Source organism: Tamandua tetradactyla, chromosome 16, assembly GCF_023851605.1.
Source record: "Tamandua tetradactyla isolate mTamTet1 chromosome 16, mTamTet1.pri, whole genome shotgun sequence".
Taxonomy (NCBI): Eukaryota; Metazoa; Chordata; class Mammalia; order Pilosa; family Myrmecophagidae; genus Tamandua; species Tamandua tetradactyla.
The window spans coordinates 4,280,756-4,307,290 of NC_135342.1; the positions used below are offsets into that span (position 1 = coordinate 4,280,756).

The window sequence follows — 26,535 nt, forward strand, 5'->3', positions numbered from 1 at the left end:
GTCACCCCGCTCCCGCCGCGCCGCCGCGGACCAATCACCCCCCAAAACGTACAGTTTCCGGCGCGGCCCCTGGAGTAGCGGCCCCTGCGGATTGGCCGAGAGGGCGAGGCGCCGTGCTGGAGAGCGCTGATTGGGCGGTTGGTCGCGGGCGGGGCGGGCGGGGCATGCCGAGGTCAGACGGAGCCCCCGGCGGGCGGCGGGAGGACGCGGGCGCCGGAGGTGAGTGGCCGCGGGGTCTGGCCTCGCCGCCGGGGGTCCGGCCTCCGAGAGTCCACCGCTGTGGGTCCCGCCGCGCAGGGCCCGGGCCGGACCCAGCCCCGCCTTTCTCCGGGAGGTCGAGAGCCGCCCCGCGGGTGGGGAAACTGAGGCTCGTGGAGGCCGCCGGGCCTCAGCTCTTGGGCCAGGGGCTCGAGTCCGCCCTGGCCGCGCCGCTGCCTCTGGTTTTCGGGACGAGTTTTGGGGGCTGGGAGGGGTCTGCCCCCCCCCACCCCCAACTTTCTCCGAGGGGAAAACTGAGGCTCAGATGGCAAGGAAAAGGCCAAGGCCAAGGTCACCCGGCCAGAAAGCCCGCGCGCTCCGGGGGCAGTTCTCCACGGCCACGGGAGCAGCAGAGTGCTCAGCGCGCCCCCAGCCATGGTCGCGCACACCTGGGGCCTCACCCCCACCGCTGCCAGGGCTCTGTCCCGGACCTGTCATCACCCTGACGTCGCTCCGAAATCTGCCTGCAGCCCGGACTTCTCTCCCCGCAGCTCCTCTCCACACACGCACACTCTGCAGGACCCAGATGTTGTCTCTTCTCCCTAAACCCATTTCCACCCTTGGGACCCCAGCTTGTCCCCCGCCCTAAATTGGGATCTCCCTTGCCCCAGGGCTCCCTGTCCTGGCCCCTCACTGCCCTCCCCACTGCCCACTTCGCACACACACCCCTTCCTCCCAGGGCCGCCAGCAAGGCCTATTCATCCTGCTTCATATTTTGAAAACTTTTTAGAGAAGCCTGCCACATACGCAGAAAACCCTACAAATCCCAACCACATGGCTCAAATGGATTTTCTTAAGGCGCACCCCTCAGGGTACCCAGCAGCACCCCAAGAACCGCCCTCGTGCCCCCCAGGCGTAACCGCTGTCTTGACATGGAGCACCACAGATTGGTTTTTCTGCTGATACGTATTTTTTGTATTTGTTCTTGACTAGACAACCTGCTGCATATTGTCCAGACTCTAGAGGAGCAGAAGTGAGAGCCAAGTCTCTCACCCGCCCCAAGTGATCTTTTCCCCAGCCCTGGACACCCGTTCTTTGTGCGCCTGCCACAGATAGCAGACCTAGGTGTGAGCTAGTACACGCGATTTGCATTTCTCTTTTTTTGGTACAAAAGCTTCCTTGCTATTTTTTCGGGCTGCAAAGAGTCCCAGTGCATGGTTGTACTGTTCTTGATATATCCAGCATCCAATCTATGAGCATCTTGATTCCTTTCTAATCCTGGACTCTGCCCAAGAGTCCTGCAATGAGTAACCTTGGACTGATTCCATGTTTCTGAGGCATAAATACTTAGGAGTGGCTTCTCTGGGTCACGGGGTCTGGGCGTTTTTTATTTTGAACTTCCTTGGAGGTGGTCGCAGTCTGCTCCAGCGCACCGAGGCCTCTTGGCCACGGCCAGCTGTCAGGTGTGTGGACGTTCTGGCACCCAGATGTGTCCCTCTTCCCTACCCTCGGCAGAAAGAGCCCCCAGGGGCTGGGTGACCGGCTTTGCCCACTCCTGTCAGCTCCCAGCTGCCCCAGGCTGTGACACATGCCACCCACTGTGGGTCTGAACCATGGCAGGGCATTGGCTGGCGGCTGGCAGAGCTGTGGGCCCAGCGTTAGAGCGGCAGCAGGCCACGCTCTTGGGGCTCTGTCGGATCAGAGCCGGGTTCTGTGGCCTGCATCCCGCAGCCGCGTCTGCCTTGTCTGCTCCTCTCCTATCCTCTGACTCTTGCCTTTTGCTTCGGACCCGTTTCCTCTGCCCATAAGGCCCCCACTCAGGTAGGGCCCCCGCCCCGGGCCATTTCACCATCGAGCTGCACCACAGGGCATCAGGACATCTGTCAAGGGCCCAATCACAGCAAACATGGCTTTGGGAGGGGGTCAATTAAGTCGCCAACACCTAACACTGCCCCCCACCCCCAGCACAGCAGGATCGCTCCATTTGTGCTGGGTGCACCGTGGCCTGGGGAGGCACCAAGCCAACAGGGCGCCTGGTCGTGAGCTTATGGCTGAGCCCGAGCCCCAGGGAGGGAGGCGCTGCACTGGGGTGGAGGTGGGGGTGGGGTCGTCCCAGTAAGTGACCCCAGCCCAGGGGCAGGTGAGGGGGTTGGGGCCAGCTCTCGGGGAGGAGGAACCCTGAGGCCGGGGGTGGGGTTCTGGCTTAAAGGTCAGGGACAAGGCCAAGGGGTCATTTCCCCTCTCCACTTCCTGGGGAGACCTGGGCAGACCTTGCCCGCGTGTGTCAGTTCCCTCCAAATCCCAGCACTCACCCTGGCTGCAGCCGTGTGGCCAGTTGATTCCCTGTGCTGCTGGTTTTACAGGGAGGCCCCATTCCGTCTTTACTGACATAAAAATTTGTGTAACGTAGAGCTCACCATCTGAACCGTCCAGGCGGTTTTTCAGTCACACCCTGCGTAACTGTGTTCGGAATGTCAGCTGAAAAAAACCACAGTTGTCACCACCCAGCTTAAAACACAGGCGCTCCCTGCCTGGGCTTGCCTCCACCCCCAGCCCCCCAGTGCTTGTTCCCAACAGGGTCTCAGGCCTCCTAAATGAGCGAGCCCCAGGGTACAGGTATCCTGCTCCCAGGTGTGCAGAGACACTGCCCCCAGGTGTGCAGGGACCCTGCCCCAGGTGTGTGGGGACACTACCTCAGTTGTATGGGAACAGTTGCCCCAGTGTGCAGGGACCGTGACACAGGTATGCAGGGATCCTGCCCCCAGGTGTGTGGGGATGCTGCCCTAGCTGTAAGGGAACACCTGCCCCAGGGCCAGGCCCTGTGGTATCCTCTTCCTCGCAGGGCTCTCTGTGCCCTGGACAAGTCACGGCTCGGCTTGACCCTCTGTTTCCTCCTGGGGGCTGCGCTTAGAGCTGCACCCTGTCCAGGTGTCCTAGGCAAGGGGCTGGCCTGGGCCAGGCAGGTCTCTGAGGGGCCCTTAGGGAGCAGGGCCGAGGTTAACTGAGCCATCCCGGAGGGGAACAGGGAGGTGGTCACCTGGGAGAGGGTGGCTCCAGGGACTGACCCTGGACACTTCCCAGAGGCCCCCTCTGCCCACCCCCAGGACATGGCAGCTGTTGGTTCTGGCCTGGGCCGGGTCCTACCCGGGTCGTCCGTCCTCTTCCTATGCGACATGCAGGAGAAGTTCCGCCACAGCATCGTGTACTTTCCCCAGGTGGTCAGTGTGGCCGCCCGCATGCTCCAGGTAGGCATGTCGCCTTCCTCCTCCCTCCTCCCCCTCCCCCTCCCTCCTCCCTCCTCCCTCCTCCTTCTGACTGGCCTTGGTTCCCCTCACCCTTCCCAGGTGGCTCGGCTGCTGGGGGTGCCGGCCCTGCTGACAGAGCAGTACCCCCAGGGACTGGGCCCCACGGTGCCTGAGCTGGGGGCCGAGGGTATGCAGCCCGTGCCTAAGACATGCTTCAGCATGGTGCCCGCCCTCCGGGGGGAGCTGGATGCCCAGCCCCAGCTGCGCTCCGTGCTGCTCTGCGGTATCGAGGCACAGGCCTGCATCTTGGTGAGACCCAGCCTGGACCTAGGGTTCCTGCGCCCTATGCAGAGCACCCCGTCCTGCCCAGGGCACATGCCCCCTTCCTGACCCGGGACCCCCTAGCCTGACCCCAGCCTCCCTGATCACCTTCTGGGGCCCACGGTTCTGACTTAGGATCCCCAGCCCCCACCTGGGCCCAGTCCCTGTCTGGGGCTCTGACCTGTCTCTGCTCCCAGAACACGGCCCTCGACCTCCTGGACCGGGGGCTGCAGGTCCACGTGGTGGTGGACGCCTGCTCCTCCCGCAGGTGAGAGGTCTCCCTGGACGGGGCTGGGGGATTGTTCTCCTGGGTGGGGGCTCTGACTCGCCTCTCCCCCCCCCCCACAGCCAGGTGGACCGGCTGGTGGCCCTGTCGCGCATGCGGCAGAGTGGCGCCTTCCTCTCCACCAGCGAGGGGCTCATCCTGCAGCTCGTGGGGGATGCTGCCCACCCCCAGTTCAAGGAGGTAAGGATTTCTCCCCCCATCCCCAGCAGGGGTCCTTGAGCACCTGCCTGAGATTTCCGGTGGGGGAGGCTGCCCTTCCACATGCATCCAGAAAGATGTAGATGGAAGGATGGAGCAGGGGAGGGGCATTGGGCGCTGGCATGGGGGGACCGTTGCAGGGAGGGGTCTGGAAGGCCCTGGAGGAGGGGGCTTTACGGTGAAGTAAAGAGGGGAGGGGCAAGCCCTGCAGATGGCAGGAAGAACAGTCAGCAGAGACCCTGTAGACCCCTCACCCCTTGGGAGGGCAGACGCATGCTGGGCCTTGGCATTCTGGGCCCTCCAGGGGCTGCCCTCTTAGTGCCGTTCTGCAGAGCGCTGCTGCACACACAGGTACCCTGGCGGGCAAAGCAGGCACTAAGAGTGCAGAGGCTGAGAGGGAGTCCAGGTCAGTGCATCCTCGTTCACACAGTGTGACCCAGCTGCCACATCCTGGCAGCCATTGGGGATTGCAGCCCTGAAGCCAGCAGGATTTGTGCACGGGGAGCTTGCAGTGGTCACATCTGCGGTTTCCAGACCTGTGGTGGCTGGATGGTGGCTGGGTGTCTGGCCGTGTGGCATGAGGGGAGGAGGGTGCCACAGGGAGATTCCTACAGGTCCCCAGGCCATGGGGACTGGCACCAGTGAGGAGGCAGTGGCACGCACTTTGGGAGTTTTCTTTGTTATTTTATTTTTTATTTTCTGGAGGTCAACGGGGCAGCTCTTGCCGATGCACAGGAGGTGGGATGTGGGGGAGCAGTCAGATCAGGTCGGGATTCCAGGGATCCCAGCTGGTAGCGGTTGGTTGCTCCTGGAGGAGATGGGGAGGTCGAGGCGCCAGGGGCGGTGTCGGGAGCCCGCGTGAGGGTCTGGGCTGCAGGTGTGGGAGTAGAGCGCAGGGCAGGGGGGTGAGGGGGTGGGGAAGCGATGCGGTAACTTGACCCGAAGCCCGGGACAGAGCCGCCCCCCACTGGTGATCCAAGCCCGCAGGGGGCCAAGGGGGCGGCCCATGAGGGTCAGCGGGGCAGGAGTGTGGGGAAGCGGCGGCCGCGGGGCGAGCCAGGGCGCGCAGAACAGGCGTCCTGGGCTTTGCGGTCATGGAGATGCAGACCCTTCACTTTCCCCACTCCCCTCCCTCCCTCTGCAGATCCAGAAGATCATCAAGGAGCCTGCCCCGGACAGCGGGCTGCTGGGCCTCTTCCAAGGCCAGAACCCCCTCTTCAGGTGACCCCCCCCAGCTCTCCTGTCACCCGGACCCCAGCAAAGAGCTACCCGTTCCGCATCCCAAGAGTGGTGCAGTCCACCGGGAGTGCCGCCCCTCGGGAGGGGGGAGGGCGGGGCGCCGCCTTGCCATTGGGCGCCCGCTCCCGGAAATGCAAATGAAGCTCCTGGAAGTCGGAAGCGGGTTGGCTGAGCTGGGTTGTGGGAGGGGCTGGGCCCCGCGGCGGGAGAGGGAGGGAGTGTTGCCGGCTGTGTGGGACCCGGCCTCGAGAATAAACATTGATGTGGCTGTGGGCCGAACCATTCTTGCGGGCGTGGGGTACCCGGGGGCGACCGGGGTCCGCGGGCGGGGGGAGCGGGGACCCTAGCAGGTGGAGCCGGGAGGCGCCTTTTCCACTCGGAGCCGGCTCGAGGCAAAGCAGAGGCCCGGCTCCAGTCGCATCCGCATGCAGGGAACTGCGGCGGGGGTCGCCCCACGCGCTGCCGGCCGCCCCCCCAGCGGCGCGCGCACCGCCCAGCCCGCTGCCGTGCAGACGCGGCCCCCGCCACGCCGTCGTCGGCTCCCGCGGGTCCCGCATCCTGAAGCCAGGTGAGCTCGACCGCACCCGGCGTGGAGGGGAAACTGAGGCACGGGGTCTGGAAGGAAGAGCCTGGCAGGCGGGCGGGCAGGTGGGTGGAGGGGAAGGGCGGAGAGCAGGGCTGAGTGGTCCCTGCTCCCCTAAGACGCCGGAGTCCGGGAACCCGCACTGGGGCAGTCCCCCTGGGAGGGCTGAAGCCGGCACTCGGGTCCCCGGCCCCCCGAGATTCGCAGCGCTTGCTCCGCCAACCTTGGGGACTTAGGGCAAAACAGCGGAGTCCCCAGGGCCCAGGCGCCAGCGCTCTCAGCCAGTCCGCCCCCATGGGGGAGCCCGGGCCCCACAGCCCGCCCAGGACCCCAGACCCCCCCAGAAAGCCCGGCCACCCTAGCCGCCGGCGTCCGAGCGCCCATGACCCCTTTTCCCCAGGGTCCCGGTTGCACCCCCTCCCGGCGCCCCCGGCCCCCGCCTTCCGGATCCGGGTGCCCCCTCCTCGCCCCCCAGCCTGAAGCTTCGCGTCTCGGAGGCCGCGCTCGCGTCGTCATGGCAACGGGAGTCTATTTTGTGCTGGGAACACACAGCTCCCGCCGCAGCGCCCCGCCACCCCACCAGCCCGGGCCTGAGGAGGGTGGGGGACCCGAGAGGGCTTGGGGGTCCTGGCGGGAGGCGCCGACCGCAAACCCGGGACAGAGACCTGGGTGAGAGGTGGAGGGGCGCGGTGTAGACAGCCGAGGCGGGGGGTGGGGGGGGGGGTGGGGGGGAGCCGAGGCAGAGGCGTGGGGGTGGGGGACAGCGCAGGCACCCAGGAAGCAGGTTCCGAGACCCCGGGAGAGGGAGAGAGGCCCAGAGCTGCGACCAGCCGCGGGTGGGGGTGGGGGTGACCCAAGGGCAGATCCCCTTAGGGAGGAGTCTGGGGCATCCAGGGAGCCCGGGAGCAGGGCTGGGCAGGGTTGTCCCAGCCCTGAGACTGGGGCCCGAGGAACTCGAAGGCCCAAGAGGGGTGGAGGTGTGGCACCCCCTTAGGACCCCTCCCCTTTCCAAGGGTTCCTCACCCAAACCCGCCCGTCCCAGCCGCCTCCCCTGAACCCATGTCCCCTCTCACTCACTGTCTCTACCCCAGAGGCTCTCTCAATCAGAGACACCCCTAGGACAGGATGCCTCCCTGTGCCGCCCCCTCCCTGCTCAGTGCCAGCCTCAGCCCCGACTGTGACCCCCCCACCCAGCTCCAGCTCCTGCCATCACCTTCTCCGGGTCTCTGTCTCCATGTTTCTCTCTCACTTTCAGGGTCTCTGATTCTCTCTCTCTCTCTCTCTGGCTCTCTCCCTGTCTCTGGGTCTTTGCCCTGCTCTTTCTACACCTTTCCCCCTCCCTCTGGGCATTTCTTCCTACCCTCTGCCCCTTTCTATGGGATCTGCCTCCCCACCCCCCATTCTAGCCTGCTCCATCTCCTATTTTCCACCGCGAGACACTGAGTGAGGGAGGACCCACTCCTAAGACAGCCGGACCACCCTACTCCTGCCAGCTGGCAGGCTCTGGGAAGGAGGAGCAGGAGGGGTGGGGTGGGGTCCAGGGCTGTTCAGGGGACAGGGGTGGCATTGGGGGTCTCCCTGCTTTGGGGTGTCTCTCTCAGGATGACTCCCTTGTATCTCCTGGGCTTGTGGGGGGGGGGTGTGCCCACCCAGACCTCTGACCATGCTGGTGGGCGTGTGGAGTGCTGTGGAGGAGGAGAGAGCGTCTGTGTGTGAGAGCTGGGGCTGGGTGGGGGGTGGCGGCCACACGCCTACTTCCAGACTCTCCGCCACTGGGTGAGGATGTGCATGCACCCACGGGGCAGCGGGACAGCTTGCCACGGTTCATGCGATAGCATGTCCACGTGTCCCAGGGCCAGGCAAGGCTGCAGCCCCCAGCCGGGCTCAGGAGCTATGTGTGCTTAAGAGTGTGTCATGGTATCTGGTGTCTGGGTCTCATGGCTGTGTCCACGTGGAGCTCTGAGTGTGTGTGTGTGTGTGTGTCAGGAGGAAGCCGTAGCTGAGTGTCCTTGTGTGTTATGTCACTGTGTATCAGCGCTTTGTGTGTCCAGGGTAGTTTTGTGTGAGTTAAGGAAAGAAGTGGCCCCTGTGTCCTGTGTCTGAAAGGCAGGTGTCTCCTCCCCAACAGCCTGTGTCATCATGCATTGGGGGTGTGCACTTGTGTCAACAAGGGGGGGCATGGTGCGGCTGTGTGTAGTTCTGTCTGGAGGCATCATTGGGTTTGAGGGTGTGTGTGTCTCCCCCGCAGGACAGTGGAGCTTTGTTGACCTGCAGTTGCAGCTCCCTGGTGTGTGCATGCATGCAGCTAGTAGGGGGGAAGATCGTGTACAGAGAGCCCAGCCAGAGGCTCAGCACAGGATGAGGGTGAGCGCTGAGCAGCTAACCCATATGGTCAACCCTGTGCAGACGAGACAGAGGTGCCCCTGGCCCAGCCCAGACAGCTCCCCTGCGTCTGTGGTTTGGTGAGCAGTCAGCACCCTTGTGGGAAGTCTGAAAAGCGCACCCCTTCCCCCAGAGGGATGCAGTGGGAGGAGAGCCAGGCTGATCCCCTCGTGCAGTGCACAACCTGCCCAACCATACATGGCCACCCACAATGAATGAAGGAATCCACGTCACTGCAGGTGTGTGTCGCTCTCTGAAGGGCTGTCTGTGTGAATGTCAACCCACATTTCTCTGCCATGTGAAGAAGGCTTCCCGTCTCTGGGTACCCGGAGGCAGGAGTTTAAAGCCCAGCCCCACTGCTTGGGCACTATGAGGTTCAGGCAAATGGAAACTCTTGGAACCTCAGTGTCTTTATCTGTAACGTGTGTGAGAGAGAGGGAGAACAAGAGAGTAGACACACCTCTCACACCTCGTTCAACATTCCTATGCAATGAATATTTACTGATCACTTACTATGAGCCCAGCACTGATGCTGGGTACTGGGGGCACAGGATGAATATGGGACAGACAAAAACAGCTGCATCCGTGGATGGTCTAGCAGGGAAGACAGAAAATAAACCAACATATGTATAATGGGGTGTGCAGAGATGCGAAGCGAGCTGTGGAAGGTTGCAGGGGCCTGAGGTACTGTCTTAGAAAGAAGGAAGGAAGGGGGTGAGGCAGACCAGGGGCTGCAGAAAGGGTGTCCCAAGTGGAGGGGGCAGCAAGTGCCAAGGCATCAGGGCAGGAAACTTTCTGGGCACGGACACCGAAAGGGGTGAAGGGAAAAGGACGAGGCCTGGGAGTTGCAGGTCAGAGCTTGGCCTTTCTGTGGGGGTGATGGAAAGCCAGTGGACAGTCTGAGCAGGGGAGCAGCTGGCATGATCCTGTTAGGTTTTGTTTGTTTGCTTGTTTCTTGTGGGTGCATGGTCTGGGAATCGAGCGTGGGTCTCCTGCATGGAAAGCGAGCATTCTACCACTGAACCACCAGTGCACCCTTCTTCTACTGGTTTTTCATTGTGGTAAAAAAAAAAAAAAAAACAAAACACATAGCACTACACTTGCCATTTTCAAGTGCACAGTTCATTGGCATTTAGTGCAGCGCAGGATTGTGCAACCACCACCCGTACCTAGTTGCAGAATGTTTTCCTCACCCCAAAAGAGACCCCACACCCCTTAAGCAGTCACTCCCCCTTCTCCCTCCCCCAGTCCCTGGCAGCTGCTAACCTGTTCTCCATCTCTGTGGATCTGCCTCTACGGGAGTTTTCACATAGACGGCCTCCTGGGCCAGGTGGCTTTTGCCCAGTGAGTGTGATTTCACTCGCTGGGTCCGAACGATTTTCACTGTGTGTTCAGACCACATTTGTTTCTCGATTTGTCATTTGATGGATACCTGGGCTGCTTCCATCTCTCAGAAACTGCAAACAGTGCCGCTATGAACATCACTCTGCAAAGATCTGCTCCAGTCCCTGCTTTTAGACCTGGGCACATTCTGAGAAGTGGGGTTGCTGGGTCGTATGGTAATTCTGTGCACTTTTTGAGAAACAACCAATCTTTTCTATGGTGTAAGCAAGCCACTTCTAGGATGCCCATTAGACACCTAAGTGGAGTTTGGGGTAGGCAGTGGGGGGTCCAGGTTGGAGCTAGAAAGGGCACTGAGGCCCCATGGGGGAGGTGAGGGGAGAGTGACTGAAGCTTGGGGAACCCCAGGCCTCCTCCCCCTCTCCCAGCCCCTACAATTCTGTGGACAATAGTGTGGTCCCTGCACACAAGTAGAAAAGAACCCCAAGTGGAAAAGAACCAAAAACTAAAAACTACCAAAAGATATTGATTAAATTTGTCCCACCGTTCTTTTCCACCCTGCTTTTGTTGCTGGCATTACTTCACAGCCTTCTTAGTAATTTCTTAGCCACTGCCTTCAACATGTGCCCTGTATTTAATGTGTGTCTGCTCACTGTCTCTCTCCCCAACTGGAGTGGTGAGCTGATGGGGTGGGGTCCTACGGGTTACTCGCTGCTGGCTCTCCCGTGCCCAGAACAACGTCTGGCACAACCAAGGTGCTCAGGAGACATTTGTCGAGCGAGCGACTGCTCGGTGCATGCATCCCTCACGCTGCGCGCCAGGCTGGGTGGGTGTCTCCTGCCAGCCCTCTCGGTTTCCAGGGATGGAGAGTGGGCTCAGGGAGGGCTGTGCTGCCTGGGGAGGAGCTCAGGCCCCCCCTTCTCCCTGGCCCCCAGCACAGTGTACTCCCCCATCCCCTCACCCTCTGTGTCCGGGACCGGCTGGACTGTTGCCATAGAAACAGCTGGGCTGACAGCTCCCTCGGCTCCCTGACTCTCCTCTCCACCTCCTGTGTCTCCCTCCTGGGTTAATGACAACAGCTGCAAACACTTTCAGGTACTGCGCCTGCGCCATGTGGGCGCTAAGTTCTTTACCCGTTAGCTCATTTCATCCTCCCACCCACCCAGACTGGGAAACTGAGGCACCAAGGGGCTTAGGTCCGAGCTTGCCTGGCACGTGCTGGGGCCGAGGCGAGCACCACGCTCCCTCCTCGCTTCCGCAGCTGCAGCGGGAACGCCTCCGACCTGACATGGTAAGAGGGTGGTGCAGAGTCAGGCAGGGCCCCGAGAGCGCTGAGCAGCCGGTCCTGGGGGGACCAGGAACCAGGTGGGTCTATCCCAGAGGGGCTCAGCTGGGGCCAGTGCTGTGCCTCAGGGAGGCACCTGTCAGTGTCTGGAGACATTTCTGGCTGTCATGGTTGGGAGGCGAGGGAGACGCACCCGGCATCTGGTGGGATAGGACGCCCACCCCTACCCCCACCCCCACCCCACCAGCCAAGAGTCATCCAACCCCAAACGTCCAAACTGCCCACCGGGCTGCGGTTGAGAAACTCTGGTCTCTAAAGCCAAATTCTGAAATTCAATCTCTTTCTCTCTCCCCTTCCCTTTTCCGCCCCCATTTCTTTCTCTCTCCTTCCTCATCCCCCTGACTCCGCCCATCCCGCCCACCCCACATCTGTCTCCCTCCATTCCCTCCTCCGTTCTCCCCTCGCCCCACCCCACCCTCGCCTCCGCCCGGGCCGCTCCTGCCTGTGATCCCTCTGCCCCGCCCCCCTCCCCCGACCCATCGCGCCTTCTCTTTCCTGCCCGCACCTGCACGCTGCTCTGCTCGTCTTGCCGGCTCTGGGCTCGTGTCCTTCTCTCTCATCGCCATCCACTGTCCCATGGAACCGCCAACTTTGGGCCCCTGCGCCACCCCCTCCATCCACGCTCGCTGTGCGCTGCCCCGCGCGCCTCTCCATCGCCCCCTCCCCGCTCCGCCCGCCGCCCGCGCGCCGGGGCCGTCACCCTCCCGCCCACCGCCCCAGCCTCTCCTCTCGGTTCTCCCACCCCCCAACCCCCCGCCGGGCAGCTCCGTGCGCCCCCCTGCGCCCCCGATGCCGGCCCTGCTGCTCCTCGGGACGCTGCTGCTCCTGGCCTTGTCCGCCGGCCCGGCTGGGGCGCGGCCCTCCAACGCCTCGAGCCCGGAGCCCGCGGGCCCGCTGCCCGCCCTGCTGGCGCACCTGCGACGGCTCACCGGGGCGCTGACGGGCGGCGGGGGCGCGGCGGGCGCGGGGGGCAACGGCTCCAGGACGGGCGCGGCGGCGCGAGCGCCCCCCCCCGCCGAGCTCTGCCACGGCTACTACGACGTCATGGGCCAGTACGACGCCACCTTCAACTGCAGCACCGGCTCCTACCGCTTCTGCTGCGGCACCTGCCACTACCGCTTCTGCTGCGAGCACCGCCACATGCGCCTGGCGCAGGCCTCCTGCTCCAACTACGACACGCCGCGCTGGGCCACCACGCCACCGCCGCTGGCCGGAGGCGCGGGGGGCGCGGGGGGCGCGGGCGGGGGGCCCGGGCCGGGGCAGGCCGGGTGGCTGGAGGGGGGCCGGGCGGGGGGCGCCGGGGGCCGCGGGGGCGAGGGCCCGGGGGGCAGCACGGCCTACGTGGTGTGCGGGGTCATCAGCTTCGCCCTGGCCGTGGGCGTCGGCGCCAAGGTGGCCTTCAGCAAGGCGTCGCGGGCGCCGCGGGCGCCGCGGGAGATCAACGTGCCCAGGTGCGTGCGCGCTGGGGGCGGGGCGGGGCCGAAGGGAGAGGGCGGGGCTTTGGGAGGGCGTGGTCGGGAAAGGGCGGGAGTGAGTGCAGGGCAGAGCCCGGTGTGGAGGCGAGTCGCGGAGGGTCGGAACTCGGTTCCAATGCTTCCTGCGCCCCTTGGGTGGGCCGGGAGCCGGCGACGCCGCCGCGGGCAGAGCTAGGGCCGCGGCCTGGTGGACAAGCTCGGTTCCAACCCCGCTCTACCTCTTGCAAGCTGTGCCACCCCTGGCAAGCTGCTTAACCTCTCTGTGCCTCCGTTTCCTCGTCAGTGAAGTGGGGCTCATATCGGTCCCCACCCATTCAGGCTGTGATACAATTTCAGATATTGAGATATGCTGTGGAGAAAATAAAGCAGAATAAAGAGTTGAGGACAGGGGCAGGGGGCTTTAGATGATGTGGTCACTCGGCAGAGGTCTGAGGGAAAGGAGGGGGCGGTCCCCGCAGATCCCGCGGGAAGGGCGTTCCAGGAGAGGGCAGAGCAGGTGCAAAGGCCCTGCGGTGGGTGTTAGCAGGAGAGCGGGGGCGAGGAGGCGGCGGCGCCAGGGTTTATCCTCAGGGGCCCGGGCAGCCATGCAGGGCTCTGAGCAGGGGCGAGACGCCATCCGACAATTTTGAAGGCTCCCTGTAGGGGGCGGAAGCGAGGAAACGAGTTAGGAGGCTGTTGCGATGACCCAGGTGAGCGCGGGCAGCAGCGGAGGTGGTGAGGAGGGTCGCGTTTGGGCTGTACGTGGAGGCACAAGCAGCGGCCCCGCTGGGGGCAAGGGGGTGGAGGACAGGGGAGTCAGGGGCCAGCGGGGTGATTGGCCGGTTCAGGACCTGCACACTGGGCAAGCGGGAAGGCAGCAAAAGCAGGAGTTGGGGCTCAGGCTCAGGGAGGGCCCAGAGGTGGAAGGACTAGGAGCAGGTGGGAAGGGGGTTCAAAACAGTGGAAGGGGGCTACCTGAGCGCCAGGTCCCTGCTCAGGAGGTGTGTGCAGCTGGAGGGGCCCGGTGGTGCTGGAGGGGGCGTGGATGGGGGGGAGGCGCCCCTCCCAGCACAGATTCCCCCAAAGGTGTGCTGGGGGGAGTCTGAGGCTCTGAGCGCCCCTCTGCCGCCTCCAGGGCTCTGGTGGACATTCTGAGGCATCAGGCCGGGCCCGGGACCCGCCCGGACCGGGCCAGAAGCAGCTCCCTGACCCCGGGGGTCGGGGGTCCCGACAGCCTGCCCCCGAGGACGCCCAAGACCCTCTACAACACCGTGAAGCCCTCCAATCTCGGTGAGCGCCCCCATCCAGGCCGCCCCAGCCTCCCTGCCCTGCCTCCCCCAGCCCTTCTGCCTTTCCCCTAATGGTGGGGGACGCAGGGAGGAGAGCCTTCCTGGTGACACGGGGGCCCCTCCCTACCCTCCTGAGGATCACCTGGTGGGGCGCCATGAGGCCCCGTGATCTGGCTGCCTTCCCAAAGGTCACCAGGCCACCCAAGGAGAGAATTGCTGAGTTAGAATGGGGTGCAGGAGCCCCACCACTGCTTCTAATCCCAGCCCTGCTGCTGTGTGACCCTGGGCCAAGGGGCGTACCCTCTCTGGGCCTCGGTATCCTAGTGGGAGGCTTTGCAGTGCACACCTCCAGGGGTTGTCCTAGGCTCAAGTGAACCAAAGGGCAGTGTGCCCAGAGCCAGGACTGCAGCGCAGGAGGGGCAGGAGGGTTTCCCCCAGGAAGCTATCATTGAGCCAAGGCCTGGGTCTGGGGGATAGGCTGCTCTAGGGGGCTGGAGCAGAGCCGAGCCAGTGGGGAGGGTGGGCAGGGGCTTTCCAGAAGGGTTTTGAGTGCCAGGCTGAGATGAGGAAGCTGCTTTATCCTGAGGATGCTGGGGAACCACAGAGTCGGGTGTGAGTGGACGAATTTTCTCCCTGGAGACTGGGGGTGGAGGATGGGGGTGGGAATGAAGGGGCTGAGGTTAGGACACCCCCGTTTGTTGAGTAATAAGGAAATGACAAGTGAGCTGGATCTTGAGGGATGAGTAGGAGTCCCTTAGGCAAATAGGAAAGGAATGGATTCAAGGAGAGAGAAGGGCCTAGTAGCATGTGCAAAGGCCCTGAGGCAGGGCTAGCTGAGCCTGCTGGAGGGGAAGGGAAGGGAGGTGAGGCTGTGCAGGCCTCCCGGTGAGGGAGCTAGAAATGCCCATGGGTGGGGCTGGGTGGCCAGGAGGCGTGTCTGGTAATGCAGGTGGGAGAGGCCCGGCTGGGCCAGAGCTTAGGAGGCAGGCAGGCTGGAGCCGGGCACCAATGGATGCCCCCGCTCACCCCACCCTCACCCGGGGCCCACCCTCTCCACCTTGGTTTCCCCCACTTGCCCAGCGGCAGGGGTTGCCATGTGGGGCCGGGCTCCGGGCCAGGCAGGTGGGCTCAGGGGAGGAGTGACGCCTCCCTCTCGCCCCACAGACAGCCTGCACCACAACTACCTGCACCTCAGCACCAACAGCCCCAAGCACCACGCCGCCACTCTGGGTAGGGGCCCGGGCGCCGGCCGGGCTGGAAGGCCCTGGGGGCTCAGGCTCCCAGGCGGGCCCTGGGCCCCTGTGTCCTCACACACGCCCCAGAAATGGTCACCTCTTCCCGTTGGGTAGGGGGAGGCATGGAAGGGCCCCCAGCCTGAGGCCAGGCCCTGTGAGTACTGAGCAGCCCACCCCCACCCCCACTTCCCCAACCAGCCTCCTGTCTCCTGAGGGGACAACTGAGCGGAGCCTGAATTGCTGGAGCGTGAGGGGCTTTAAGTCCAGATTTCCACCTCCCCAAGGGGCTGGGAGCCTGGAACCCCGGATCTGAGTGGGGAGGAGCTGGGGGCCTGGACCCCCGGGTCTGAGGGGGGAGGGGCTGGGGGCCTGGACCCCCGGGTCCAAGGGAGGACAGGCTGGGGGACCCTGGGTCTGAGGGGGAGGGGTCGCAGTGACTGAGCCCCGCCCCCTCTTCCCAGACTGGCGGGCCATACCACCACCCAGCCCCTCTCTGCACTACTCCACTCTCTCCTGCTCCCGGTCCTTCCACAACCTCTCGCATCTTCCCCCGTCCTATGAGGCTGCTGTGAAATCTGAACTCAACCGCTACTCCTCTCTCAAGAGGCTGGGTGAGTCCTGGGAAGCGGGCAGGGTCTGGGCAGGGGCAGGGCCAGGGACCTGGCCCAGTCGTAGACAATGGTTTAGAACTTCTCTCAGGTTTTTCTCTGAGTTTGTTCCACAATTACCTGGGGCAGTTGTGTATCAGAATTACCTGGGATACAAAATCGTGGTCCCACTCCCCCCCCCCCCCCGCCCCCGGCAAAGCTTGCCATTTTTGTCAGAATTTCCATTTGCAATTAATAGAAATACAACTCAAGGGAGGAAAAGAAAAAAGACTTTGGACATAACAAAGTCTGTGCGTAATGAGCTTCAGGCATGGCTGGATCCAGGCGCTCAGAAACTGGGGCCAGATTCTCACCTGCCATGTGGGAGACCAGGGTTCAATTCCCAGCCCATGCACACACACCAAAAAAGTTTTTCAACCATGCTGCGGTAACGGGATATTCACAGGGAAAAAGAATGAAATATGACCCCCACTGCACAGCACACACACACACAAAATACCCTGTGGCTAGGATTCTACATCTCTCAGTTCCACTGGACTGTGGGTTGGCTTCATTTTCCTACTGATTCTCCAGATGTCCCCAAGAATTTTCAGGCTGCCACCCTACTGGCTTAGTCTGTTGCCAGAAAAAGAGTCTCTTTCTCAATGGTTACAGCAAAAGTCCCGGGTCTGACTCCCACTGGCCCAAACTGGGCCAGAGGCCGACCCCTGGGCCAACTGCTGTGACTCTGGTGGGACATTTCGGGGCAGTGGCCTGTGGCAGTGGGAGTGGCATTTAAACTCTGTAAGCTGAGAACCACAGTAAGAAAGACTTTCGATATTTATTATGACTCAGGAGACACACACACATATATGTATATATATTTTTAATTACAAAGAAGTTTTGAACACTCTTTTGGACATTTTCAGATATGCCCAAGAGTGGAGAAAGCTGTAAAATGAGTCCCCAAGTTTCCATCAACCTGCCTTTAACAATGACCAACGTTTTTTTCATCTTTCCTCCCTTCACCTCGTTTTTGGGTGGATTAAAAAAAAAATCACAGATATTATATGGTTTCATCCATGAATCTTTAAATCACACTCACACAACATCTGAAATAAAGGCTTTACGAACGAGTAGTTACCCCATTCCCTAATTCTGTGGATGCCTTCTGGAAATTTCTCTTCCATTCCATTCCATTTCTCAAACTGCTGCTCACTACCCACGAAACTGACCTGGCAGCCCACGGAGGGCTGTGCAGTTCTGAGTGTGTAAAACACTGCGGCACGTGAAGGAGAGAAAAACAGCACCCAAGAGGGGGAGTCCCGGGGCTGCGCCCACAGGGCCTGGGAATGTCCCTCGGGCCCCGACGCCCCAGCTCTGAGTCCAGGGTGGGCCGCTTCCCCCAGCCCGGGCTGCTAGACCAGGGGGTGGGGCCTCTTGAGGGGGGGGTGGGGCCTCTTAGTGGGGGTGGGGCCTCTGGGGGCGGAGCCGCCCCCACATGGCTGGGGCCGGTGGCTGGGGACCCACGCCCACGGCCTTCCCGCCCCCGCGCCGCAGCCGAGAAGGACCTGGACGAAGTCTACCTGAAGCGGCGGCCGGAGATGCCCCGCGGGACGCTGCCCCTGCACGCCCTGCGGCGCCCAGGCACGGGGGGCGGCTACCGCCTGGACGCCTGGGGCAGCCCGGAGGAGCTGGGCCCGGCGCCCGCGCCCCACCCGCGGCGCGTCATGTCGCAGGAGCACCTACTGGGCGACGGCGGCCGGGGCCCGCGCTGCGAGTTCACGCTGCCGCGCGCACGCCTCGTGTCGCAGGAGCACCTGCTGCTCGCCTCGCCCGAGGCGCTGCGCCAGAGCCGCGAGCACCTGCTGTCGCCGCCGCGCAGCCCCGCGCTGCCCCCCGAGCCCGCCGCCCGCGCCGGCCTGGCCGCCTCGCACTCCAACCTGCTGCTGGGGCCCACGGGCCCGCCCACGCCGCTGCACGGCCTGGCCCCCGCTGCCGGCCTGCACGCGCACCACCACCACGCATGGATGTCGGACGCGGGCGGCGGCGGCGGGGGCTCGCTGGCCCACAGGCCGCCCTTCCAGCGCCAGGGCACCCTGGAGCAGCTACAGTTCATCCCCGGCCACCACCTGCCACAGCACCTGCGCACCGCCAGCAAGAACGAGGTAACCGTCTGAGGCTGGAGGGGCCTGGGACCCGGACCCGCGCTGGGCCCAGGGCCTGCCTCTGCGCACGCTGCTTTGGATGAACTGCCTCCTTCCCGGGTGTCGTCACTGTCCCACGAGGCCATCGCCGAGGGAGCTGCCTGCCCGGGATGTCACCACCGAAACTCCCTCCCTCTGACGTCAGTGCAGGGACAAGGCCTTGTCTGTGACATCACCCCTAGAGACAGAGTCCTCCTGTGATGTCACTGCAGAGACGTGGCCTCACCCCTCTGATGTCAACTCGAGCACCAAGGTGTCTCTGTGCATCGCCATCCCAGGGGACATACGTTCTTCCTGCGGAAATGCCTCCACCCATCACGGCATCTCCACAGACAAAGCCATCTTCCCGGGGTGCTCTGCAGGGCAGAGGGGCAAGGCCTCTTTCCATGGCACTGACGGGGGACTCGGTCTCCTTTCTGTGACGCCATCACCGGAGGAGGTGCCTGCCTCTGTGGCATCCTCAGATGGGCCGGGCCTCCCCCTGTGATGCCATTGTCAGACAAGACACCTACTTCTGGGACAGCTCCTAGATGAGGCCCCTTCTGCAATGCCACCACTGGACTCTACCCATCCTGAGATAGCACCTGGAGGTGCCCTGACCGTGGCTGTGATGTCATGAGAAGTCATGGGTGTTGCTGGGGACAGTGTCCTGCTCTGCAGTGGCATCTGAGGGAGTCATCCCTGAGGAGCTGCCCCACCCCACCCCGACGCTCTGTCCCTGTGCTGGGACGTCACCCACCAAGAGCTTCCTCCACAGAGACAGTGCCCACTCTGGCAGGCCATTGGAGCTCCTGCTTTGTTCCACCATGATGAACCTGGCCCCGCCTTCCCTTGACTCCAGGGACCTGCTGTCCAGGACCTCCCCTAACCCCCTCAGTTCCCACTCCCTGGCACTGGGACTTGTGGTGGCCCAAGGGATGGAATCACTTCTTTTGGCCATATCTAGAGACATTACCACCTCTGTCAACAAAGCCTTGGCCTCCTGTCACGGGGGCCGGGGACTGCCTGCTGTGATCTTGCTGATGGCATCAGCACCACGAGACTTCCACCACTTCTGATGGCTTGGCACCTGTGGTCAAATGTTAGCCATGTCCAGTGACAGCATCATTTCCCAGGATTCCCTATGACCAGTGCTATCTTCATCTTCAAGATGCTCCATAACCATGGTGGCACTACCCAGGACTCACTATGGGGGTGATGTTATCTCCTAGGAGCCACCAAAACCACCATGTCATCTCCCATGATCCATCATGCCTGAACAGTGTCATCTTTGGGTCCTACCACGAACAATGATGTCATTATCTTCCAGAACTCATATCTCAGATGGTGACATTCTCTACCAGGGTCCACTAGGACTGATGATGTCACCATTTCCCACAATCCCCTAATTGTGTCATCACCTCCCAGGATCCATGACAGCCAATGGTGTCATCACCTCCCTGGATCTACTTCAACCTTGGTGTCATCACCTCCTGGGATCCACTTCAATCTTTTTTTTTTTTTTCACTTCAATCTTGATGTCATTCATCTCCCAGGATCCATGACAGCCAATGGTGTCATCACTTCTAGGATCCATGAGAACCAATGGCATCATCACCTCCAGGATCTACTTTAACTACAGTGTCATCATCTCCAGGATCCCCTTCAACCATGGTGTCATCACCTCCTACAACCCATGACAGCCAATGGTGTCATCACCTCCCAGGATCCCTGATAGCCAATGATGTCATCATTCCCTCTGTCCTCACCTCCCAGGATCCACTTCAACTCTGGTGTCATCACCTCTCGGGATCCATGAGAACCATTGTGTCATCACCTCCCAGGATCCATGAGAACCAACGGTGTCATCACCTCCCGGGATCCATGAGAACCAACGGTGTCATCACCTCCCGGGATCCATGAGAACCAACGGTGTCATCACCTCCCGGGATCCATGAGAACCAATGGTGTCATCACCTCCTGGGATCCATGAGAACCAACGGTGTCATCACCTCCCGGGATCCATGAGAACCAATGGTGTCATCACCTCCCGGGATCCATAAGAACCATTGTGTCATCACCTCCTGGGATCCATGAGAACCAATGGTGTCATCACCTCCCGGGATCCATGAGAACCAACAGTGTCATCACCTCCTGGGATCCATGAGAACCAAAAGTGTCATCACCTCCAGGATCCACTTGAACCCTGGTGTCATCAGCTCCCAAGATTACTTCAGCCCTTGTGTCATCACCTCCCAGGATTCATCATTTTTAGGGGCCAATACTACTGTATCTGTATTTCAGTTTTCTTCTGTGGCACTACAGTTGTTCCCTAAGGGGAAGCAGCACAGCCCACTGATTTCTCATTCCCTCAGTGGAGGGTGGGACCAGCCAGCCCCCGCCTGATGACATCGCCCCAACTCTGGCCCTTCCCCATAATGTCACTGCCTCACCCCTGACTCAGATCGATGCCTCATCCCCTCACTGCAGACTCGGCCTTGGCCAACCTCCCCTCACGCCCACGGTGGGGGACCCTGGCCTTCCTGATCCCACATCACTGCCCGGTGCCCAGCTGCCTGACTGTGACACAGTCCACACCGCGGCCTCTCCCCATCGCCAGAGGGGGGCTTTCAGCCTCTGATGACGTCACTGCCCTCCACCCAACCCCTGTCCTGGACGCAGCCCTGGCCTTGGTCCAAACTCTTCTCAGAGACCCCTGACCCCTGTGGGATGGGCCGACAACTGGTGACCTCCCTGGGGACTTCCACAATGCCCGCTGGCCTGGTCCTGGGCCGAGAGGCCAGCACAGCAGCCATCCCTTCTGGCGCCACCTGGGGAGGCCCTCCTTGCCCCTGATGGCGGGCAGTGCCCTCTTCCTCGCCTCTCTCCCTGACACACCGGGGGGCCTCCAGGGGTTCTGGGGCGTCCCCAGCTCCCAATGCACAACTTGCCCTGGTCCTCTTGTACATAGCCATGTTGTGGGGGACGGCCATCCCCACACTCTTAAAGGGCTACTTGCCCCCCTCTCCGAGCCCCTAGGGCGAGGTGTGAGGGGGGCCTCTCCTCCCCCCGGGCCGTCCCCCTCCCTCTTAGGTCTCCCCCAAGTGCCAGCACCTCAGCTCACCCACCCCCTCTTGTCAGAGACCTGGGGCAGTTAACTGGCCCTGGCTCCCACCGCACTGAGGGAAACGGGGTTACCCGCCCCTCCCCGTTTCCCAGTCCTGTGCTTCGAGCTGCTCTGATGGCCCCCAGCCCCTCGGGGCCCCCTCATGCTGCTCAGGCAGACCCATCTCCCCAGAGAGGGGCCACCTGCGCCCCCTCCACCCGCCCGCCACCCCCAGGAAACCCTCAGCTTCCTTCAGACCCCGGAATCTGGGGCGGGTGGGGGACGGCTTGTCTGCTCCCCACGCCCGGCTCCATCCCGCCTGGGCTCCAGGCACCGGTGGGGGATGGGGGGAGCCCCTTCCTCCTGGCACGGGCGGCCTGACCCTGGGGCCTTGGCCTCGTGTCGAATAAGCCATAGTGGGGAGGGGTCTCGCTCAGCGCTGCCGGATCTGGGACCTCGCTCCCCGGTGTCCGGCTCACCCTCTGCAGCCACACGCTCCTGTGCATTGCACACGTGTGCACACATCTCCCCTCTCAGCTTCTTCTGGGAGTGGGTGGGAGGTGCCGAGCCAAGAAGATGGGAGGTGGTGGAGAGAGAGCCGGCCGCAGACTGTGCCTCCTTCCCCCCGGCCCACCCTGGCCCCTGCCCCCGGCCCCTCGTGAGGACAGTCGGAGGAGCTGGAACGTGGTATTTTTGGAATAAACATGTTTTCCTGATCCCCGGCTCAAAGTTCACTGTCAGGAGAGCTCGGTGTCAGCGTCCCACGCATGCCGGGACAAAATGCCACTGAAGAAGTTCATTCCCTCACGGTTCTGAGGGCCACAAGCCCGAAATCAGGGGTGCGGCAGGCTGCCCCAGCCCCAGGCCCAGAGAACCTGTCCCCTCTGCCCCTGGCCTCTGGCTCCAGCTTTGCCCTCGTCGGTGTCGTATTTCCCTCTAGTAAGGGCACCATGCACCCTTCCTAATTACACCTGCAAAGACTGTTTTTCCAAATAAAGTCACACTCATGCGTACGGGAGTTGGGGTTTTGGGAGGACACAGCTCAGCCCGCACCCAGCTGGATTTCCAGGCCTTGAGTGAGGGTCACTGGGGGTCCCCCGTGCGGCCGAGCGCCATCAGGGCTGGCCCACGTTCTGCCTCGGGATGAGTCTCTTTGCAGATGGCGAACGGTGGCCCCCTGCCCTGATGCCTCTGTTGGGGACTCGGTACAGAGTCGGGGTGCACTGTAATATATTTTTGTAAGTTTCCGGTTATTACTAAGAAAGTCCTGCCCCCTGTGAGCATTGGTTAGCAGATTCCAGATGTCAGCTCCCCCTACTTGAATTCTTAGGCTGAATGTCACCGGACTAGGGTGGCAGGGTGCAGCTTTCCTGCAGGCGCCGGTTTTCGCAGTTCAGACTGCCCTTGCCCCCGCAGCGCTGCTCGGCTGCAGACAGCTGGCCCGCGGAGAAGCCGCTAAGCCCGCCCTCTCGGCCCTGAGGCCAGCCCCGCGGCCAGCCCCGCCCTGGGCGCGCCCCGCGTCTCCGGCAGGCCCGGCCCCCACGTTCCCGGGTGCTTACTGCTCGCTGGATTCCACCTCCTTCCACGCGTTTCCTGGGCTGGGGGCTTCTGGGGCGGGGGGGGGGGGTGAGCTGATGGCCTGGACTCGTGAGCCTTGTAAAGTGCCCTCCCACCCCACCCCCACCCCCGCCACAGGTAAGCTCGTTTGCATGTTCTTGAAAATCACCTCGTTGTGTTGACCCGTTTTCCCTAGATAATTGGCGGGGCAGGAGGCTGCAGGACTGGCTCCCCACCATTCAGGACCCCCCTTCCCAGCAGTGCCTTGAGACGTTTGCTCCATCACCCACCCCTCCCGGTACTGAGGTGTTTGCCTGTAAATAACCGGGGGTGGGGGACCAACCTTAACATTTAACTGTCATTACGTCACCCCTTCTCTCCCAGTGCATTTGAGTCTATATGGACATATTTCTAGAGCTCTCTTCTTTTTAATCAACCAAAGGATGTCTCGGAACATTGTGAAAAAAATTTTAAATACATTATTTTTAAAATTGTGTTGTAAATACATGTAGAGGGCTTTAAGAGAGATATGGGTGGAGAGACTGCACCCATCTCTGAAAACTCCCCCTACCCATACCTCCTGACGGGGTGGGCCCTAGGGGACAGCCTGAGGCCGGGCCCCGCCAGCCAGACTCCCCTGTCCTGAGCGTTTGGAACCTGGACCCAGGTGGGAGATGACAGGCTCCGGGGTAAAAAGTGGTGCTGAGGCTACAACCTTGGGGAGAGATGCAGAGTGAGGGGCTCCGGGAAGAGTCAGGAACGCTGCACAGCGTCCAGGAAAGAGCAGGGGGAGAGGCCCGTAAAGGACAATACAATACCCCGGCCCCTGGCGGAGTTTGCTGGTGCCACAGAGGGACATAAGCCCACTTCCCCGATCGCCGGCCCCAGCTCAGCTATGTCAGGCCGCTGGGGGCCCTGCTCGGAGGGCAGCCACTGTTCCAGCCCACCCGGACAAAGGCTGAAGAGGAGACTTGGAGCCGTGCCCGTCCTCAGAGCTGCCCAGTGCAGCAGAAGAGCCGCGTTTGCTGGGCAGGGTTGAGTCCAGCAGGCGCAGGTTTGCAGAGCCCTGGAAGGAGCTCCTCATCAGGCAGGGGCCTGGAGCCGCCAGTGCTCCCTTTGTGGGTCCCTGGCCTTCGATCAGTGGTGTTTCTATACACCAAAAGAGAGCAATCGCAAGAGGAAATCACGAATAAAATGCCATTTACAGTAGCAACCCAGAGAATCAGGTGTCTAGGAAGAAAGGATGTTTAACGGACTGGTACACGGAAAACTACATCGCTATGATCTAAGTAGACGAAAGGGCCTGCCATGTCCATCCATCTTGAAAAAAAGAATAAAGTTGAAGGACTCACACTTTCCGATCCTAAAACTTATTACGAAGCCACAGGAAGCAAACAGCATGAGCAGGACTGAGGACAGACATACAGACCAACGGGACCGAACTGAGAGCTCAGAAATCAACCCGCACATTTATGGCCAACTGATTTCTCACAAGGGGGCAAAGACCATCTGTCTTCAGCAACTGGTGCTGGGAAAACTGCATCTCCATTTGCAAAAGCATGACGGTGGGGGCTGCCTCACACTACATACAGAAGTCAAGAAAGAATGCATCAAAGTCCTGAATATAAGAACCAGAGCCGCAGACAAGCACCTCTAGGGCCTTGATTTACAGAATGGTTTCAGACTCTATGCCCAAAGCACAAGCAACAAACGAAAAAATAAAAGATAAAAGGGACCACATCAAAATAAAAAACTTTTGTGCCTGAAAGGACTCCTTTTAAATTAATTTATTTATTAAACATAACAACATACAAACACAAACATTCTTACCATATGATCATTCCATTCTTGGTATATAATCAGTAACTCACAATATCATCACATGGTTGTATATTCATCATCATGATCATTTCTTAGAACATTTGCATCAATTCAGAAAAAGAAATAAAAAGAAAACAGAAAAAAATTTTGATACCATACCCGTTACCTCTCCCTTTCATTGATCACTAGCATCAATCTACTAAATTTATTTTAACATTTGTTCCCCCTATTTATTTATTTATAATCCATATGTTTCACTCATCTGTCCATACCATAGATAAAAGGAGCATCAGTCACAAGGTTTTCACAATCACACAGTCACACTGTAACAGCTATATCATTATACAATCATCCTCAAGAAACATGGCTACTGGAACACAGCTCTACGTTTTCAGGCAGTTCCCTCCAGCCTCTCTGTTTTGCCTTAACAAAAAAAGGTGATATCTATATAGTGTGTAAAAATAACCGCCAGGATAACCTCTCAACTCTGTTCGGAATTTCTCAGCCGTTGACACTTTATTTTGTCTCATTTCACTTTTCCCCTTTTTGGTCGAGAAGTTTTTCTCAATCCGTTGATGCTGAGTCTCAGCTCATTTTAGGGGTTTACTCAATCCCTTGATGCTGAGTCTCAGCTCATTCCAGGATTTCTGTCCCATGTTGCCAAGAAGGTCCACACCCCTGGGAGTCATGTCCCACGTAGACAGGGGAAGGCAGTGAGTTTGCTTGTTGTGTTGGCTGGAGAGAGAGGCCACATCTGAGCAACAAAAGAGGCTCTCTTGGGGGTGACTCTTAGGCCTAATTTTAAGTAGACTTGATTTATCCTTTGTGGGGTTAAGTTTCATATGAACAAACCCCAAGACTGAGGGCTCAGACTATTGCTTTGGTTGTCCCCACTGCTTGTGAGAATTTGTCAGGAATTCTCCACTTGGGGAAGTTGAATTTTTCCCGTTTCTCACCATTCCCCTAAGGGGATTTTGCAAATACTTTTTTATTCACTGTTCAAATCACTCTGGGATTTATCGAGACATCACCATAAAATCTCATGTCCTACCCAAGGTTCCATGTACTTATGGTGTTCAGCTAAGCTGTCTACATAAGTTATATTAGGAGATGCACTAATCAAAATATAAATTTTGTACCAAGTAAACATTTTTTGCTTTAGTCTCACACATAAGTTAAAGTTTTAAAATATTATTACCACCTATTTTCATCACTGCGCAGTACTGACATTCGAAAGGACTCAATCTTGAAGATAAAGTAAAACAACCTACCAAATAGTAAAAACATATTTGGAACCACATATCTGATAACCACATATCTGAATAGCCAGAATATATAAAGAAATCCTTCAACCGAACAACAAAAAGACAAACCACCCCATTAATAAATGGGCAAAAGACCTGAATAGTCATTTTTCCGAAGAAGACATACAAGTAGTCAAAAAGCACACGAAAAGATGCTTAACATTATTAGCAATGAGGGAAATGAAAGTCAAAACCACAATAAGATACCATTTCACACCCGCTACTATGGCTATTAGTAAGAAACTGGGAGAGGACAAGTGTGGGAGAGGATGCGGAGAGACGGGAACACCATGCACTGCTGGTGGGGATGTAAAATGGAGCAGCCTCCATGGAAGACAGTTTGGCAGTTCCTCAGAAAGCTAAGTATAGAAGTGCCGTGTGACCCAGCAATCCCGCTTCCAGGCTTACATCCAACAGAACTGAAAGCAGGGCCTCACACAGACCTTTCCACACCGAGAGGCACAGTGACATTATTCACAACTGCCAAAAGATGGACGCAGCCCAAGTGCCCATCAGCTGTGGAGTGGACAAACCGCGTGTGCAATATTAGTCAGCGTTAAAAAGGAATGAGGTTCCAGTACTTGTGACCTCATGATGAGTGAAATAAGCCAGACACAAAAGGACAATTATTGTATGATCTCACTGATGTGATGTATTAGAACACGCAAACCCAGAGAGTCAGAGTCTAGGATAAAAGGTTCCCAGGCGCTGGGGTGGGGACAGGGAGCAGGGGTTTGGCTTAAAATGCAGAGTCTCTATTTGGGGCGATCGGGAAGTTTTGGTAACAGACAGCGCTGATGGTTGCACAATAGAGTGAGAGTAATTGACAGCACTGAATTATATATTTGGTCGGGGTTG

The 26,535-nt window shown here is 60.1% G+C and overlaps 2 protein-coding genes and 1 long non-coding RNA gene across 8 annotated transcripts; 2 read left to right on the forward strand and 1 right to left on the reverse strand.

The window, feature by feature from the left end:
- Nucleotides 1-143: 143 nt before the first annotated feature.
- On the forward strand, nt 144-5,849 carry ISOC2 (isochorismatase domain containing 2). 3 transcript variants are annotated; one of them, XM_077130717.1, is made up of 7 exons: nt 144-219; nt 1,192-1,323; nt 3,303-3,443; nt 3,543-3,752; nt 3,962-4,032; nt 4,117-4,230; nt 5,393-5,849. In XM_077130717.1, exons 3-7 carry the CDS (start codon nt 3,306-3,308, stop codon nt 5,832-5,834), a joined length of 975 nt encoding a protein of 324 aa, XP_076986832.1. In that variant the 5' UTR covers nt 144-219; nt 1,192-1,323; nt 3,303-3,305; the 3' UTR covers nt 5,835-5,849. The 3 variants fall into 3 exon arrangements, with proteins under 3 accessions (XP_076986832.1, XP_076986831.1, XP_076986833.1); XM_077130716.1 differs by lacking the exon at nt 1,192-1,323 and having other exon boundaries at nt 158-219; XM_077130718.1 differs by lacking the exon at nt 1,192-1,323 and having other exon boundaries at nt 158-219; nt 4,113-4,230; nt 5,393-5,595.
- LOC143658607 (uncharacterized) lies at nt 4,921-11,806 on the reverse strand. 3 transcript variants are annotated; one of them, XR_013163263.1, is made up of 4 exons: nt 11,644-11,806; nt 9,719-11,076; nt 8,966-9,444; nt 4,921-5,119 (listed from the first exon to the last, which is right to left on the reverse strand). It is a non-coding gene; the product is annotated as an uncharacterized LOC143658607 (long non-coding RNA). The 3 variants fall into 3 exon arrangements; XR_013163262.1 differs by lacking the exon at nt 4,921-5,119 and having other exon boundaries at nt 8,017-9,444; nt 9,719-9,909; nt 10,755-11,076; XR_013163261.1 differs by lacking the exon at nt 4,921-5,119 and having other exon boundaries at nt 8,017-9,444.
- A 121-nt stretch (nt 11,807-11,927) lies between these two features.
- Nucleotides 11,928-20,231, forward strand: SHISA7 (shisa family member 7). Of its 2 annotated transcripts, XM_077130714.1 has the most exons (5): nt 11,928-12,589; nt 13,728-13,882; nt 15,046-15,111; nt 15,578-15,727; nt 17,264-20,231. In XM_077130714.1, exons 1-5 carry the CDS (start codon nt 11,928-11,930, stop codon nt 17,881-17,883), a joined length of 1,653 nt encoding a protein of 550 aa, XP_076986829.1. In that variant the 3' UTR covers nt 17,884-20,231. The 2 variants fall into 2 exon arrangements, with proteins under 2 accessions (XP_076986829.1, XP_076986830.1); XM_077130715.1 differs by lacking the exon at nt 15,046-15,111.
- Nucleotides 20,232-26,535: the final 6,304 nt, after the last annotated feature.